The sequence below is a fragment of the Theropithecus gelada genome, chromosome 8 (assembly GCF_003255815.1).
Source record: "Theropithecus gelada isolate Dixy chromosome 8, Tgel_1.0, whole genome shotgun sequence".
Classification (NCBI taxonomy): domain Eukaryota; kingdom Metazoa; phylum Chordata; class Mammalia; order Primates; family Cercopithecidae; genus Theropithecus; species Theropithecus gelada.
The window spans coordinates 56,003,991-56,020,061 of record NC_037676.1 but is presented as its reverse complement, the minus strand read 5'-3'; the positions used below and the strand labels follow the sequence as shown (position 1 = coordinate 56,020,061).

At 37.5% G+C, this 16,071-nt stretch overlaps 1 protein-coding gene across 4 annotated transcripts in view; it reads left to right on the top strand.

The window, feature by feature from the left end:
* Positions 1–16,071, top strand: part of ATP6V1H (ATPase H+ transporting V1 subunit H) — a 119,697-nt gene that overhangs the window by 52,154 nt on the left and 51,472 nt on the right. For all 4 annotated transcript variants that reach the window (XM_025393210.1, XM_025393211.1, XM_025393212.1 and 1 more), the window contains one exon: positions 3,294–3,486. In XM_025393210.1, coding sequence (XP_025248995.1) covers positions 3,294–3,486 — 193 coding nt within the window. The remainder of the gene's footprint in view (positions 1–3,293; positions 3,487–16,071) is intronic.

The following is a 16,071-nucleotide window of genomic DNA, read 5'->3' as shown; positions in this document are numbered from 1 at the left end:
TAATTCTACTAACCAAAAATTAGATTTTTTTTCCCCCGTGGAGGACCTATAAGAAAGAATCAAAGTCATGAAATAGCAATCTCTACAAATAGTTGTAATTGCTTATAAAATAAACTCAAATACCAAAATTTGGTCTCTCTGACCTCTCATGGTATACTGAGTACAACAAATGCTGCTGTTCTAATGACTAGTACCTTAGTATTTTAGAGACCATTCAGCAATGTTAACCATTCAACAGCAACAAGATCAGGCATAAATATGATCTAGACTATTTCATGTTCAACCAATATATTTTGATATGCTAATGACCACTAATAAGATTAGCAGTAATCAGATTAAACCTTTAGGTGGAGAAATGGGCATTGATAAAGGTATAATAACTTGCTAAAAGTATAGCAATTTCAAAAAGTCATTTAATCTTTTCATTTTTTCAGAAATAAGTACTTTCTACTTTTTGAGTTTTTGCTTAGCATTGAATTTGTGTGTGCGTGTGTGTGTTTCTCACATTGCAAATGGGAATAATGTGAGGAGAAAAATTTTCAAGTATAGCTCGTTTGAAGAGTGGAAGATAACTGAGGTCTTTTTTTTTCTTTCTGTGACAGAGTCTCGCTCTGTCTCCCAGGCTGGAGTGCAGCGGTGCAATCTCAGCTTACTGCAACCTCCACCTCCTGGGTTCAAGTAACTCTCCTCCCTCAGCCTCCTGAGTAGCTAGGATTACAAGCATGCATCAACACACCTGGCTAATTTTTATATTTTTAGTAGAGATGGGGTTTCACCATGTTGGCCAGGCTGGTCTTGAACTCCTGACCTCGTAATCAGCCCGCTTCTGCCTCCCAAAGTGCTGGGATTGCAGGTATGAGCCACCTCGCCTGGCTGATAACTGAGGTCTTAAAAAAACTCAGTACATTTTAATCTATATAGTTTGCTGACTTTTTTGTTGTTAAAAAGCCTATTATATACATAATACAACACTGAGTATTTGTATACCTATATAAGATAAAAAAAAATTTACATTATATTGTGCTATATATTGTTAGCCTTACAGGGAAGTCTGAAGGTTAATGTTAACTTCCTAAATATTGGAGCTATAAGTGGGCCTTTGCTGGGGGTAATTGCCTCTACTGCCCAAAGTAATTTATAGATTCAGTGCTATTCCCATTCAACTATCATCGGCATTCTTTTTTATTTTAACATAATTTGATATGAAGAATTACTAAGTATACATTTGCTAACTATTTTTGTATTTTTTGGGAAATCTTTTGGTATTATTATTATTATTATTTTTGATAGAGATGGGATTTTGCTATGTTGCCCAGGCTAGCCTCAAACTCCTGGCTCAAGAGATCCACCCACCCTGGCCTCCCAAAATGCTAGGATTAGCGGCTTGAGCCACCATGCCCAGCCACTAATTTTGTTTAAAATGAAACAAACAAACAAACAAAAATGAGTCTTGAGTGTCAGAAACGTAGCAAGTGTAGATACCACCCATAAGGCGGGGTGGGGGATGTAAAGTAGGCGTGCAGTGGTAAGAGATTGGAATCATTAAAATTTGCTTGCTTGGAGGAGGGGCCGATGGTACAGCTGAAATTTAGACATTTGAGGAGCAGGTTTTGCCCAGCTGATGTTGGTGTCTCTGAACTCCGAGGAAAAGCCTCGTGGATTTAGAACCCAGGACTCTGGGGAGGGGAGCCAGCTGGCTAGTGCTGATGTCTCAGGAAATGTGATGAGGCTTGTTCTGCTAGAGCTGAAAAACTGCAAACTGTATTTGGCTGCTGCCATGGGAAAGAACTGCTGCTGCCGGGTTGAAGGAGTGTCACTGGGGTAATGCTGTCAGGATCAGGAAGCCAACAGGAGGAAGTCCGTTCTTCTTTCCTTGAAGTCAGCCTCTAGCTCCTATTCTTGGTATAGCCTAACAGGGAGCCAACTGGTGGAACAGAAATGTGGTTTTCAGGGTCTCAGCAACACAAAGCCAAGTGCAGAAGGCTTGGCTTAATAACTGGAACAGAGAGCAAAGGAAACCAGGGACTAGGGTTTTTACAGTATAAAATGACATGATTTTACAGCAGCTTATATACCAATGTCAATATTAATTAAAAAGCAAGTTTTGCATAACAACCAAAAATAGAGAAGACAAGGCAAAAGCCATGCATGAGAACATTAAAAACAATTAGTGAACTGAACTATATACAATCATACAAATGGAGAAATAACACAGATAAAAGCCTTTCAGTAAGTTACAGTAGGATTAGATTGTAAAATCAGGCGTAGCATTTTAAACATTTATATTATTAGAGAAGCTTTAGTTTTACAGAAAAACTGAAGTGCAGAGAGTTCCCATTACATCCTCCCCTCTCCCCGCCCCCCCGCAAACTCCCTTATCATTAACATCTTGCATTAATATGGTATATTTGTTCCAAATGATGATCCAATGTTAATACATTTTTATTAAAAAGTTCCATAGCTTACATTAGGACTCACTCTTTGTGTTGTACATTCTGTGGTCTTCGAGCTCTTTACCCCTCTGGTGTTTTTTTAAATAGTAGGCTCTGCTCCAATATGAAGGTTACTTTTAATGATCTTATTTGATGATTTTTTTTTTTTTTAATTTGATGATTTCTGAACTCCATTGTTTGAATGTAGGTATTCCCCAGGGCGGTTTCCTTAGCTTTTCTTCTATTGTATATATTATCTGTCTTGGTGTAACCTCCTTCATTTCCACGTCATTTTCCTGGTTTCCTTATCAGTAAAGTAAGAGATCGAACTAGAAGTTTGATCAAACTGAGTTTTTGATCTCTTGATCAAACTGAGGTTTTTCCTGACCCCCAAATTCAGTAATTGGCTGTGTCAAATTTGAACCTATCACAGGTTTTCACCAAACTCATCCCTTCTTTTCTCTGTTTCCTCTATATTTTAAAGCTATCAGTGGTCTTATTGGTTGCCCGGACTCAAAATCTGCATGTAACTTGTGGCTCTATTGTCTGTCCGATTGCTCTTTCCATTCCCGTTGCCATATTGCCTGTCTTTGTTCCCTTCTTGCCGCACAGCAAGAGCTCCTGCTTCCTGAGGTCCTGTGACTTTTGGAGAGAGGGTTAAGTGGAGCTGTACTGGAAATGGTTCTCTGTGAGTAACAATCTAGCTGCTTGTTATTGCTGGTAGGAAGGAAACAGGACATAATTCAGACAGACCTGTTCCGTTAGTGCAAAAAGAGAATAATTGCTTATTTCTTCTTTCTTCTGCTATCATATTAAATGTTTTGTAAATGTGTGGTTTTTTTTTTTTTTTTTTTCCCCCAGCATAATGGGAGTGTTGAGTAACAAGTGTGGCTTTCAGCTCCAGTATCAAATGATTTTTTCAATATGGCTCCTGGCATTCAGTCCTCAAATGTGTGAACACCTGCGGCGCTATAATATCATTCCAGTTCTGTCTGATATCCTTCAGGAGTCTGTCAAAGAGAAAGTAACGAGAATCATTCTTGCAGCATTTCGTGTAAGTATTTTATGTTGGTTTGTGTGTATGTGAGGCATTTTTGACTACAGTATATTTGAGTTTTTACCAGGTGGGAAACAGTTACTTCTAGTGGTTATGAAACCATAGAGTCTTGGTGAATATAGAGTAAAATATCACTAATTTGTATTTATGGTGTGGGCAGTGGGATAGGTGAGAGGAAACCATCTAAGTGAATGAAATATGTGAGTTATATAGTATGCTTGTAGGGAAATGCAATTAGATTATGTTCAGATGGAGGAAGTCCTTTTCTGCTGCAGTGTATTCCAAGAGACTGTTCTTGAAGGAGTTTCTCTCTTATGGAGCATGTATTTTAGTATGGAATTGTGTTTCAGGTTCTGCACCTACTGACTGGAGTACATTTTTGAGGCAACTATAAAAATCTATCATTATTTAAACAGTAAACTTTTTAGGATATTAGATTTGTCAGTTATCTAAGTCATCTTCCTCCTTTGAACAGATGAGGAAGTTGAGGACAAGAGAAAGCCTAGCTAGAATCGAAATTCTAGGTTGCCAGGCAGTTTTAATACTTCATATTGCTAATTGGCTACCGAGAGCCAGTGTATTTGCTGTGCCTATTGTCTACTGATAATTTTGTTGGTCACTTTAGTTGGGCTTCTGTGGGATGGCTTGGTTGAAGTAATCTAAGAATGCTATTCAAGATTAGTAATAGTGGACATGTCCCATATAGTACCTACCCTCTGCCATACATTGTTCTAAGATCTTTCCATTTAACTCATTTAATGCTCACCAGAGCTCTGTAACTTAACGGTTATCGTTGTTACTGTTAACGTATAGGTGTCATTGCTATACATTGGGAATACTGAGGCATAGAGGTCACATTGCTGATAGGTAGCAGACTTGCAAATCCAGAATGTTGGCTGTAGAATCTGTGCTTTTAACCATTTTTGTTCTTATACTTTCTTTAGAAAACAAGTAAAAAATAAAAAGTGGGGCTGGGTGTGGTGGTTCATGCCTGTAATTCCAGCACTTTGGGAGGCCGAGGCAGGCGGATCACGAGGTCAGGAGATCGAGACTGTCCTGGCCAACATGGTGAAACCCCGTCTGTACTAAAAATACAAAAATTAGCTGGGCATGGTGGCGTGTGCCTGTAATCCCAGCTGCTCAGGAGGCTGAGGCAGGAGAATTGCTTGAACCAGGGAATCAGAGGTTGCAGTGAGCTGAGATCGTGCCACTGCACTCCAGCCTGGGCGACAGAGTGAGACTCCGTCTCAAAAAAAATAAAATAAAATGAAAAGAAAAAGTGTGGTACACATGTATTGCAAAAATTTAAATAATGTAAATATCACATTTGCCAAATACAATTACTAGCATCTTTCAGATGTTTCTAAGCAGAGATAAATAAATAGATGTGTAATTTTGTTTTATATTTAGAAATAAAAATGACATGTTATACTTGTCTATAACTTTATTCTTAATATATAGTGAATATGTTTTCATTTCTGTATATGTGGATATTCAGTATTTTTTTAATGGCTGTTTTCCACTGTGTTGGTGTAAAGCTGTGTATTTAACCAGTGCTCTATTGATGGCCATGTGCTGGTGTTTCTGGTTTCTTTTACATATGTTTGCCCACTTTGATGAATATTTCTTTTGGATTTAGTTCTGGAGATGGAACTGCTGGGTCAAAAGAATGTGTTTTTTTACTTTTTTATTTTTATTTTTTTAAGACAGTCTCACTGTGTTGCCCAAGCTGGAGTGCAGTGGTGCAATCTCGGCTCACCGCAACCTCCACCTCCTGGATTCAAGCATTTCTCGTGCCTCAGGCTCCTGAGTAGCTGGAATCACAGGCATGCACCACCACATTCAACTAATTTTTGTGTTTTTAGTAGAGACAGAATTTTACTATGTTTCCCAGGCTGGTCTTGAACTCCTGACCTCAGGTGATCCACCTGCCTCGGCCTCCCAAAGTGCCAAGATTACAGGCATGAGCCACTGCACCCCACCTTTTTTTTTTGGAGACAAGATTTTTACTCTGTCCCCCAGGCTGGACTAGAGTGGCGTGATCATAGCTCACTGCAACCTCGGACTCCTGAGCTTGAGGGATACTCCTGCCTCAGCCTCCCAAGTAGCTGGGACTGTAGCTGCATGCCACCGAGCTTGGCTAATTTAAAAAATAAAATCTTTTGTAGAGAAGGGATCTTGGTTCGTTGCCCAAGATGATGTTGAACTGCTGGGCTCAAGCAGTCCTCCTCCCTCAGCCTTCCAAAAATTGTGGGATTACCAGTGTTAGCCACAGCACCTGGCTTTTCAGAAATGTGCAGATTTACATTTCCATCAACTATATATTGGGAGTGCATATTTTTCTGCTCACTATGATTTAATATTACCCTTCTTTTAATTTTTACAAAATCTTGGTTGGAAAACTAAATCATTGTTTTAAATTTGCATTCCATTAATAATGAATGAGGCTGAGCATCTTTTAATATTATTGGCCATTTATATTCTTTCTATAAATTGCTTATTCATAGCATTTGTCACCTTCCAAATTTTAAAATTTGATGTGCAGGAACTGTTTTCTAGATGTCTGTAGTTAATAACAGCTAATGTCTATTGAGAGCTTATTCTGTGTCAGGCACTGTCCTAATTACTTTAAATGTATTCCACATATAATTGTCCCAGGAACTCCATTTAGTGGTCACTAGGACACGAGAGGTTAAGTAATTTGCCAGAATAGCTAGGAAGTGGCAGAGCAGGGATTTAAACTCAGGCAATATGATGCATGCTTTTAACCATCATGCTAATCTGTCTTTGATGCAGAGAATAATAATTGTTAAAATTTATTAAGTAATTTTTATGCATTGCCTTATTTAAGCTTCATGATTACCCAATAAGTTCTATTACTATTTTTATTTTATTGATAAGGAAACCAAGACTCGGAGAGAATTCCTCAGTAAGTGAAAGGATTGGAATTTCACTGAGATCTGCCCAGCTCCAAAGCTGTCCTCTTAACCACCCTGCCATCTCCTTTTTTTCTTGTCTTGTTGCGTTTTCTCAGGAACCTTAAGACTGGCATTAAAAAGGGGGAAACGTGGAAAGGAAAACCAAAGCTAACATCAGGGGAAGATTTCTTTGCTTAAAATACCAGCTGGATGTGTTGAGCCCCGTGTATTTCCTGGCTGCCTGCAAGGGCTGAGTGAGTGAGTGATGGCATGGAGGAGTGGTGTTCAGTGTGGATTCTGGGAGACTGTACAGTGAGATCCAGGTGTGGCCTGCTGGGTGTGATAATCACTGACCAGCTATTGACCAGGTGTTGGGCTGGGCATTAGATTTTCTTTCGATTATGTTTATTTATGAAAGTAACACTCTTTTTCCTATAAAAATCATTCTGTGGTCCTTGAAGTTCACTCTTGAGAAACAGGCAAATGCGGAGCCTCCTTGCTTCTCTCCCTCCCCATGGTGGCTCTGCTCTTCGTATTTCCTGCACACACTGTCCACATGAGTTGTCACAGTAAATTTCAGTCCAGCTAAAATAATAATCAGTTCTTAAGTCATTAAGGTTGTATTAATGAGGCTTTACTTTGAAGTATTTTAGTAGATAAACTGAATGTATTTTTTTCTTCTACTTAAGTGCTTCATTATCCATATTCTTATTTATTTAAAGTAAAAAATTCCAGAAATGGAGTCTTTTGCCAATCTCTCCTAAATCACAAAACAGCTGTGGATTCCATGTATGTGCCAGGGGCTATGCTAATTATTAGGGGACACAGATGACCAAGATAGAGCTGGACATCGAAGGTCTTATGGTTTGGTGAAGACAGTCGACATGAATAAGCACTGCCAGTGCAATGCAGTGATGAGTGACCAAGGGAGGAAAGGCAGTAGAAGAGAGACGGACAGCCAGAGGAGGGGTATGAGGAGGAGACAGGGCCCGAGGGGCCTTGTGAAAGGGGGTGTGAGGAGAAGAGAGGGCTCAAGGGGCCTTTTGAACCAGGAATAGTTATCTTGGAAGTGCAACGGTGGGGAGAGGTTGAATGTTAACAAGTGAAGAAAGAATCTTCTAGAATCATCAGTAATTTGTTCTTGTAGGATTTTTTATTCCTTTCCCTGACCCAGGTGAATTCTGAGAGAGTAAATGCAGCACATGAATCTGGCTCTTGAAGATGCAATCCTGGGATTTGTGGCTGTTTACTTTCTGAAGGCACAGACTTGTTCTGTGAATGGATCTTTTGCCCCTACCACTCTGGGCATAGAACTAGTGGGGCCAACATGAATATTTCAGTCATCCTGGTTATCACCTGACACTAACTTGCGTTCACACTCTTGGGCATCACTCACCAAGCATGGCACCTTCAAATAAGACCCTTTGTCAGATCTACTTTTAGCGCTTTATTCTGTACTCTCCTGCTCTGAGGGAACATGGAATAATATCTGATTCCTCTTTTAAATTTGTTCACTGTGGCACAATAGATATTGCATCTTTTCAATTCAGTAAATTTGTTCTCTGAGGGCTTAATGCTCCTTCTGTTCTATTTGTCTTAGTTTTGAGTTTCTCCCTTGTCTTTCCTTTTTTTAATTCTACAGTTGTCACAGGAGCCTTTATTTTGTCAAAATTTTCTAGTGTAAATTAAGCATCTACCATTTGCAAAAATAGAGCTAGTTTGATCTTTTACTGTTATAAAAATAATATGGTTTTATGGTTAAAAAGATACGATAGAAAAATATTAAGTAAAATTGTAAATTACCCACAATATCACTCCCACATATGGAGCCCCCTTGATGTTTTAAAACCTGCAGTTTATCTCTGTTCCTTTACTACATACAGCTAGGCTTCAACTCTGGGTGAATTGCAGTAGGCACTGAATAGCTGAAGGAGTCTTTGAAATCTCATCTCTTCATGATTTGGGTGGATCATGCTTGACGTTCCTCACTACAGTCTGTATGCACTCAGGCCTGTAGTGAGTGTCCTGGCACGTGCAGTGGCAGTCAGGTTCTCTGGGCTCTTGGGCTGGCCTCCAGGCTTTTGGCCAAGTTGCTTAGCCTCTCCGTGCTTTAGTTTTTTTCATGTGTCCTGTGAGAGTAATATCATCTCTCCTACATCTGTTACTTTGTTGATGCTCACATGATAATACCCTTTGAAAAATATGTGCTAAATGAACCTTTGGCACCTAATAGACCCTCAGTAAATATTTGTGACTATAAAGGGCTGGTCGTGGGTTGGTTGTTGGCACCAGGGCTACAGCAGTCATGGTGAACTTACTTCAGGTTATGTGAACACTGGGTTCACATAGTTGTCTCTGTGGGGTTTGTCTTTGGATGTTATCTAGACAGAAAGAATAGTGGAAAGCCTTTTGGAATGAAAGTGTGTTATTTATAAGGGAATTATGATCCAATGAAAAAGTTACGTGGAAGTAAAGACTGGCCCAGTTACTGAATGTTCACATTTTAAAAATTAAGAGAGAAGTAAAAACATGTTTACTTAATCTGATGAACGTATCACAGAAAGCAAGACTAGAGAGAGAGGGTCCCTATTTTCTGTTAGTGCATGGACTTTTGTCTAAATTGGAAGCTGTTAATAAACTTGGTACTGAAAGCTTTTTTCAGAAAAGGAGATAGATTTTGTAATTGCTAAACTGTTAGGAAAGATGGTAACCTTTGACTCAATGTCTTTGCAATTAGATTATCTTAGAAAGATGAATTATTATTGTTTTTATTATCTTTTGTGTGACTTTCACTGATGGGCAATGGAAAGGTAAGCTGTTTCCTAAGTAGTTAATGTGGCATTTACCTCTACCTGTTCTTTTCTGTATGTTATATATTTTTTGAAGTTAAAATATCTATTTTTCAAATTGTTAAAGATTGTAAAAATTTATAATTATTTCTTGTTATAGGCTTTTGATAATTCATTAATAACTTGTCTATTTAAGGTGAAATAGAGGTGTGGGGAAGAGCTGTAATAGAAGTTGGGGTCTTATTTTAGCTGTTCTGTTTTTTCAAAGAATATTCTTTCCCTTATATCTTTTTCTCTCAGTTTCAAGAGACTACATGACTTATTATTTAGAAAATATTTTAAGTGCTGCAAGTTTCTATGAAAAACCAGGTACTAATAATTTTTTTTCTTTTTGAGACAGAGTCTTGCTGTATTGCCCAGGCTAGAGTGCAGTGACATGATCTTGGCTTACTGCCACCTCTTGCCTCCCGGGTTCAAGCAATTCTCCTGCCTCAGCCCTCCGGAGTAGCTGGGACTACAGGCATGTGCCACCACACCCACCTAATTTTTGTATTTTTGATAGAAACGGGGTTTCGTCATGTTGGCCAGGCTGGTCTCAAACTCCTGACCTCAAGTGATCTGCCCGCCTCGGCCTCCCAAAGTGCTGGGATTACAGGCGTGAGCCACCGCACCTGGTCCAGGTACTACTTTTTAATAGTGAGCTGAGATTTAATCTAAAGCCTAGCAAAAGCTGCTTTAATCATTATATGATATTCTATCTAAGCTTCCCACATACCCTACTTTTTTGTCCCCACTTAGTTCCTCCTCCCTTCCATCATTTTTCATTTTGAGTCATTAGTTAAAATAAAAGGTTATTGGAAGCACATATCTAATACTGTAATATCACAGAAGAGAGATGTTAGTTGATATTAATTGAATCCTGCCTTTAAGTTCTTCCTTCTCCTTTTCTCTTCCATTTTTCCTCTTGTATTTTTTCATCTATCAGTGCATCAAATGTTTATTGAAGACCAATATGTGTAAGGCAATTTGTTGGTTACTGAGTGTGTGGAAAGATGCATAAGATAGAATACCTTTTCTCGGAACCTTTGCATTTTGTTTAAACCTTTGTTTTGATAGAGTAACTTGATGAAGTCACTGTGTTTACGATATACAAAGCTCAAAAAGTCACCATAAGTGTAGAGCCAGACTGAGATTCCTAAGTTTTTTTCTTTTGACCTCATTTGGGAGCTTTCTGAATTAATTATGCACTTTTATGGAAATTTGAGAAATAGAGTAGAGTAGCTCTTTCGTAATGGCGCAGTAGAAGGATAGACAAGAGTCTCTCTGGAGTGGATAGACCTAGGTGTGAATTCCAGCACTTGATTGTTTAGTGTTGGGAGAGTGGCTTGAACTCCCAGAGCTAGTTTCTTTATGGTGAAAGGTGGTAGATGGCACTTAACTCATTTAAACTCTTTTAAACATTCGGTAAGGAATCCATGAAATAACAGTTAAAGTGTCTGCAATAGTAAATATACAATATGTATTTATTTCCCTGCCTTTTTTCTCCATAAAATCATGGAATAATAACATTTTCCTCTTTATCTCTGTAAGTTGGATTCTTGCTAAGTTAATATTAAGCCCAGGTAAAGATCTAGTGCTGTTTTGTTTGATTTAAAAGAGACAGCATGAATATGTTACTAATATTTAGAAAGATTTAAAAATCTTATTTAAACTATATTTATAATTTCAAATTTTTACCTATAATGCATAGAATTTAATAATTTATGGGCTTCTGTTGTCTAATTTGGGGTTTCAGAATATTTAAAATAGACCCAATCCAATGGCAGAAACACTAGTTTTTTTAAGACTCTCATACGCTAAATTTTTTTTTTTTTTTTTTGAGACGGAGTCTGACTCTGTCGCCCAGCCTGGAGTACAGTGGCCGGATCTCAGCTCACTGCAAGCTCCGCCTCCCGGGTTTACGCCGTTCTCCTGCCTCAGCCTCCCGAGTAGCTGGGACTATAGGCACATGCCACCTCGCCCGGCTAGTTTTTTGTATTTTTTGGTAGAGACAGGGTTTCACCATATTAGCCAGGATGGTCTCGATCTCCTGACCTCGTGATCCACCTGTCTCAGCCTCCCAAAGTGCTGGGATTACAGGCTTGAGCCACCGCGCCCGGCCCTCATACGCTAAATTTGGGGTAATGCAATCATTATGTGAATATGCTAAGAGCAGAAAGAAGAACATCTTTAGACATCCACAATTTTGATATGCACAGTGGAACTAAAATTGAGCCATTCATAAAGATATAGTGAAGCCATTTGATTTATACCATCAAACTGATTTTAAAAATGATGATTTTTAAAGCAATTTTCAAGTTCCTATAACCTTTAAAAAAGATTTTACTGATGAGGTTATTTGAAGATAGTGCAGACACATCCTAAAACTTAGGGAAATATTTTTTTGTGGGAGGCTTAGAAAGCTTGCTGAGCTACTGTGAGCTGAACAAATCTAGCAGCTGCAAATGATTATTATTATTTTTCCATTTGGCTGGATGAATTTTATTTTTGAAAATGTCCATCTCACTTATTCATAGTACATGCTGAACTCCAGGTCTCTGCATATATTACTGCTGTTGGTTAAATTGATTTGTCAGTCTTTAGGTCCTAAAATAAATTAGGATGTTTTGGGGCTGTGACTGATAAAGACATTGAAGATCATCTTTGTTGCCTGGAGTTTTACATCTGTATGTTGTGCATTTGATTTCTCTTTTGGGCTCTGCTTAGTCAAAAGCCTACATTATATGTCAGATAAAGTGAATCATATTTTTACAGTGATATGCTTTTCATCAGAAAGGCTTAAGAACTACAGCCAAATTAGATAGATTAATCATGATGTTTAATTCACATCTACACATGTATGCTCACTAGTCATAAACATGCACACACATGTACATGCATTTTTCCATGCAGGCAGTTCATAGTAATAACTCTTTCAAAGAGGCTAGCTCTAGGCTGAGTGTGTGGGGCTGTTCTGGCCACTGCTATGGCATGGAAGTATTGCCGGGAAGAAATTTTATTCTGGAGTCTGTCCCTTATCCCCCGTTTCAGGAATTCTGCCTCAACCTCTTTGCCTAACCTCTATCTTGCTTAGTAGATACTAGGTTTGGATGAGGTCTCGTAAGACTGAGACTTTTTGAATTTTGAGGTGAGTCCTTTAATACAGCATTTTTTTAAAGTGTGGTCCACATTATCAGTGCAGTGCAGTGAACTGTTTTTTAGTAACCTGCAATGGATAAGTACAGAAAGTGAAAGTCAGCATTTAGAAACTTGTGGGAATTTGACAGAATAATGGTTTATTGAATTTTATAGGAAAATTGAACTTGTATTTTACATGTCTTAAAATTCATTCTTACTGTGTTTTATAAAAGTATTTGTTCATGACTGATTGAAAATCAAAAAACAAGCAAAACCGGTCTTCACCACCGATGGTTTTTAAAGCACTGCTTTCACATATATTTTACAAGGCCAGCAGTTCAGTTTTGCTGACAGAAAGATCTGAATTGTCACCTGATTCCACCTTGTTCTTAGAGATGTCAACATCCCTCTGCACCATTAATTTGCCAAAGGCAAAAATGATGTTTATACTGGATTGGTCACTTTTGCTTTTGTTGAGGTGAAGATATCATTTACTTTTAGAGAAAGAATAACGTATTTCAAAGAAAGTGTTGCTGCCAGATTAAGTAGATTGTTTCGGACAGATTCAGTTTCTTAACTACTTTTTATAACCCATTTATTCCTTCTTTTCATTTTTTATAGTAAGATGAAGCAATGAAATGAGAATATGTATTTAAAGAAGAATAGAGAAGGCTTAATGATTGATTTCATGCAGTTGAAGAAAAAGGGAGAATCAAAAATGACTAATCTTTGAAATGCTGTTATTTTGGACAATTGAAAGAGAAGTTTGTTTTAGAAGAATACCATAGGGCTGTTCTACATTAGTTATTGAATGTGTTGAAGTTATAGTTGAAGCCATTAGTTATGATAATATCTTGTTTTTTTTGTTTTTTTTTGTTTTTTTGAGACAGAGTCTGACTCTGTTGCGGAGGCTGGAGTGCAGTGGTGTGATCTCAGCTTGCTGCAACCTGTACCTCCTGTGTTCAAGCGATTCTCCTGCCTCAGCCTTCCATGCAGCACCACGCCCGGCTAATTTTTGTATTTTTAGTAGAGATGGGGTTTCACTGTGTTGACCAGGCTGGTCTAGAACCCCTGACCTCAGGTGATCCACTTGCCTTGGCCTCCCAAAGTGCTGGGATTACAGGCATGAGCCATCGCGTTCAGCCGATAATATCTTAAAGATGGAGTTTAATTCTCTGGTCAACAAATACATGTAATGAAATTAACAAAACATATAAACAAAAGAGCTGTGATATGTTTCTAAAGTTAGAAGAGAGGGTAACAGGAAAAGTAACTGGAAAAGACCATAGAAAGTTTAGTAGAAAAATAAGTGAAATCTCACAAAAGGGAAGGAAGAGAGGAAGAGTTTTATAAGAGTAAGAGGTTAACAGATTTACGCCTCCCCATAGTTGAAGGTCTCAGAAAATAATTTGTTTAGAAAGAAATAACAGGTGTTCTGAAAGAGAATAGTTTGTAGAAGTAGTCATACAAGGAACTGGGGATTAAGAAAAGAATTAAAAATAATCTGTGATATCTAGAATGTCCTATTTACTAGGATCTCACATTTTAATAAAGAAGACAAGCATGTAATAATAGTGTCATACATCATGATTTCTTCTTTGACTTTGGATTACATAGGAGTGCACTGTTAAATTTCCAAGTAGAAAGTTACTGGTCTTTAGCTTAATTCCATTATGGTTAAGAACATATTCTGTAAGAATTCAATCCTTTGAAATTTGAGACTCATTTTATGGCTTGTCTTATAGTCTGTCATAGTGGATGTACCAAGTGCACTTAAAAGAATGCATATTTTGCAAGTGGAGTTGTGTTCTGTGTCATTTAGGTCAGGGTGGTTGACAGTGTTATTTAGATCTTCTGTGTACTGATTTTTTTGTTTACTGGTTCTATCAATTGCTGAGAGAGCTGTTAAAATCTCTAGCTATTATTGTGGATTTGTCTGTTTCTTTCTTCAGTTTTGTCAATTTTTGCTTCATGAATTTTGAAGCTCTGTAATTAAAACACTTACGAATGTTACATTTTCCTGGTGAATTGGCCTTTGTATCATTGTGAAATATCCTTCTTTATCACTGGTAATGCTCTTTGTTTACTTTATTTGAAGTTAATATCACACTGCAGCATTCTTACGCTTATGGTTGCATGCTGTATCTTTTTCCTTCTTAGTTTCAACTTGCCTGTGTCATATTTAGTTTGTCTCTTTTAGGCAACACATTCTTGGGTCTTACATTTTTATCTATTCAAATAATTTCTGCCTCTTAACTGGAGTATTTAGTTCACTGGCATTTACAATAACTGTTGATATGATTGGATTTAGGCCTACCATTTTACTCTTTGTTTTCTCTTTGCTTATCTGTTTTTTTTGTTCTTCTGTCTTCCATTTTTGCTTTCTCTTGGGTTAAGTGCATCCTTTAAAAATTTCATTTTACTTACCGTAATGATCTCCAGTTCTGTCCATGTTGCTGCAGATGAGAGGATTTCATTCTTTTCTATGGCTGAATAATCTTCAGTTGTCAGAGGCTGAGAAGGGTACCGGGATAGGAGGGGATGAAGTGAAATTGGTTAATGGGTACAAAAATACAGTTATATAGAAGAAATAAGACCTAATGTACAATTCAGCAGGTTGATAGTAAACAGTAATCTACTGTATATTTCAGAATAGCTAGAAGATAATAATTTAGATGTTCCCAACATAAAGAAAAGATAAATGTTTAAAGTGGTGGGCATCCCAATTACCTTGATTTGATAATTATAAATTATATATGATTGTATCAAAATGTCACATGTACTCCCCAAATAGGTCCATCTGTTATATATTAATAAATTTTAAAAAGTTATCGTAACATTTCTTTGGGGTCTTTAACTGTTTCTTTTTGCACTATTTTATTTCTTAGAGGTGATTTTGGAGTGAAAGTCCACATCCTTTCTATTGTACTAGCTTATGGAAAATGTGAGCACTTGTAGTCTTTCATGCTACAGTTGTCATATTACTGTATTTACATGTTATAAGCCCTACAATACAGGGTTTTAACCTGTGCTTTAAGCAATCTCATGTATATTATGGAAGTAAAAAGGGAAAAATAGTGTTTTATATTTATCCAGCTATATATTAATATGATATCTTCAGTTCTTTTTTCTTTTCTGGACACTCAGCTTTCCACTTGTGGTATCACTTTCCTTTAGCTGCAGAATTTTCTTTAGCCCAGGGATCAGCAAACTTTGGAAGCCTATGGGCCAAATGTGGTCCACCTGTTTTTATAAATAAAGCTTTATTGGAACACTGCTTTGCTCATTTATGTTTTTTAATGACTGCTTTTGCACCGTAATAGTAGAATTGTGCAGTTGTGACAGACTGCAAAGCCTAAAATATTTACTCTTCAGCCTTTCACAGAAAATGTTAGACAATCCCTGCTTTTGGGTATCTTCCAGCGTATGTCTGCTGGTGACTGATTATCTCAGTTTTATTATAAAAAATGATTTTATTTTACCTTTATTCTGGAAGGATATTTTTACTGGATATAATTGCTTTTTTTTTTTTCCTTTCAGTACTTTCAAGATATCATTCCACTTTCTTCTGACCTTTCTCCTTTATTTTTCTCTCTCTTTTTTTAATGCTCTCTCTCAGCAGAATTATCTCCATAATTTCTGACGAGATGTCACCTTTCCTTTGTATTTTTGTTCCCTGTATATAATGTGTTATCTTT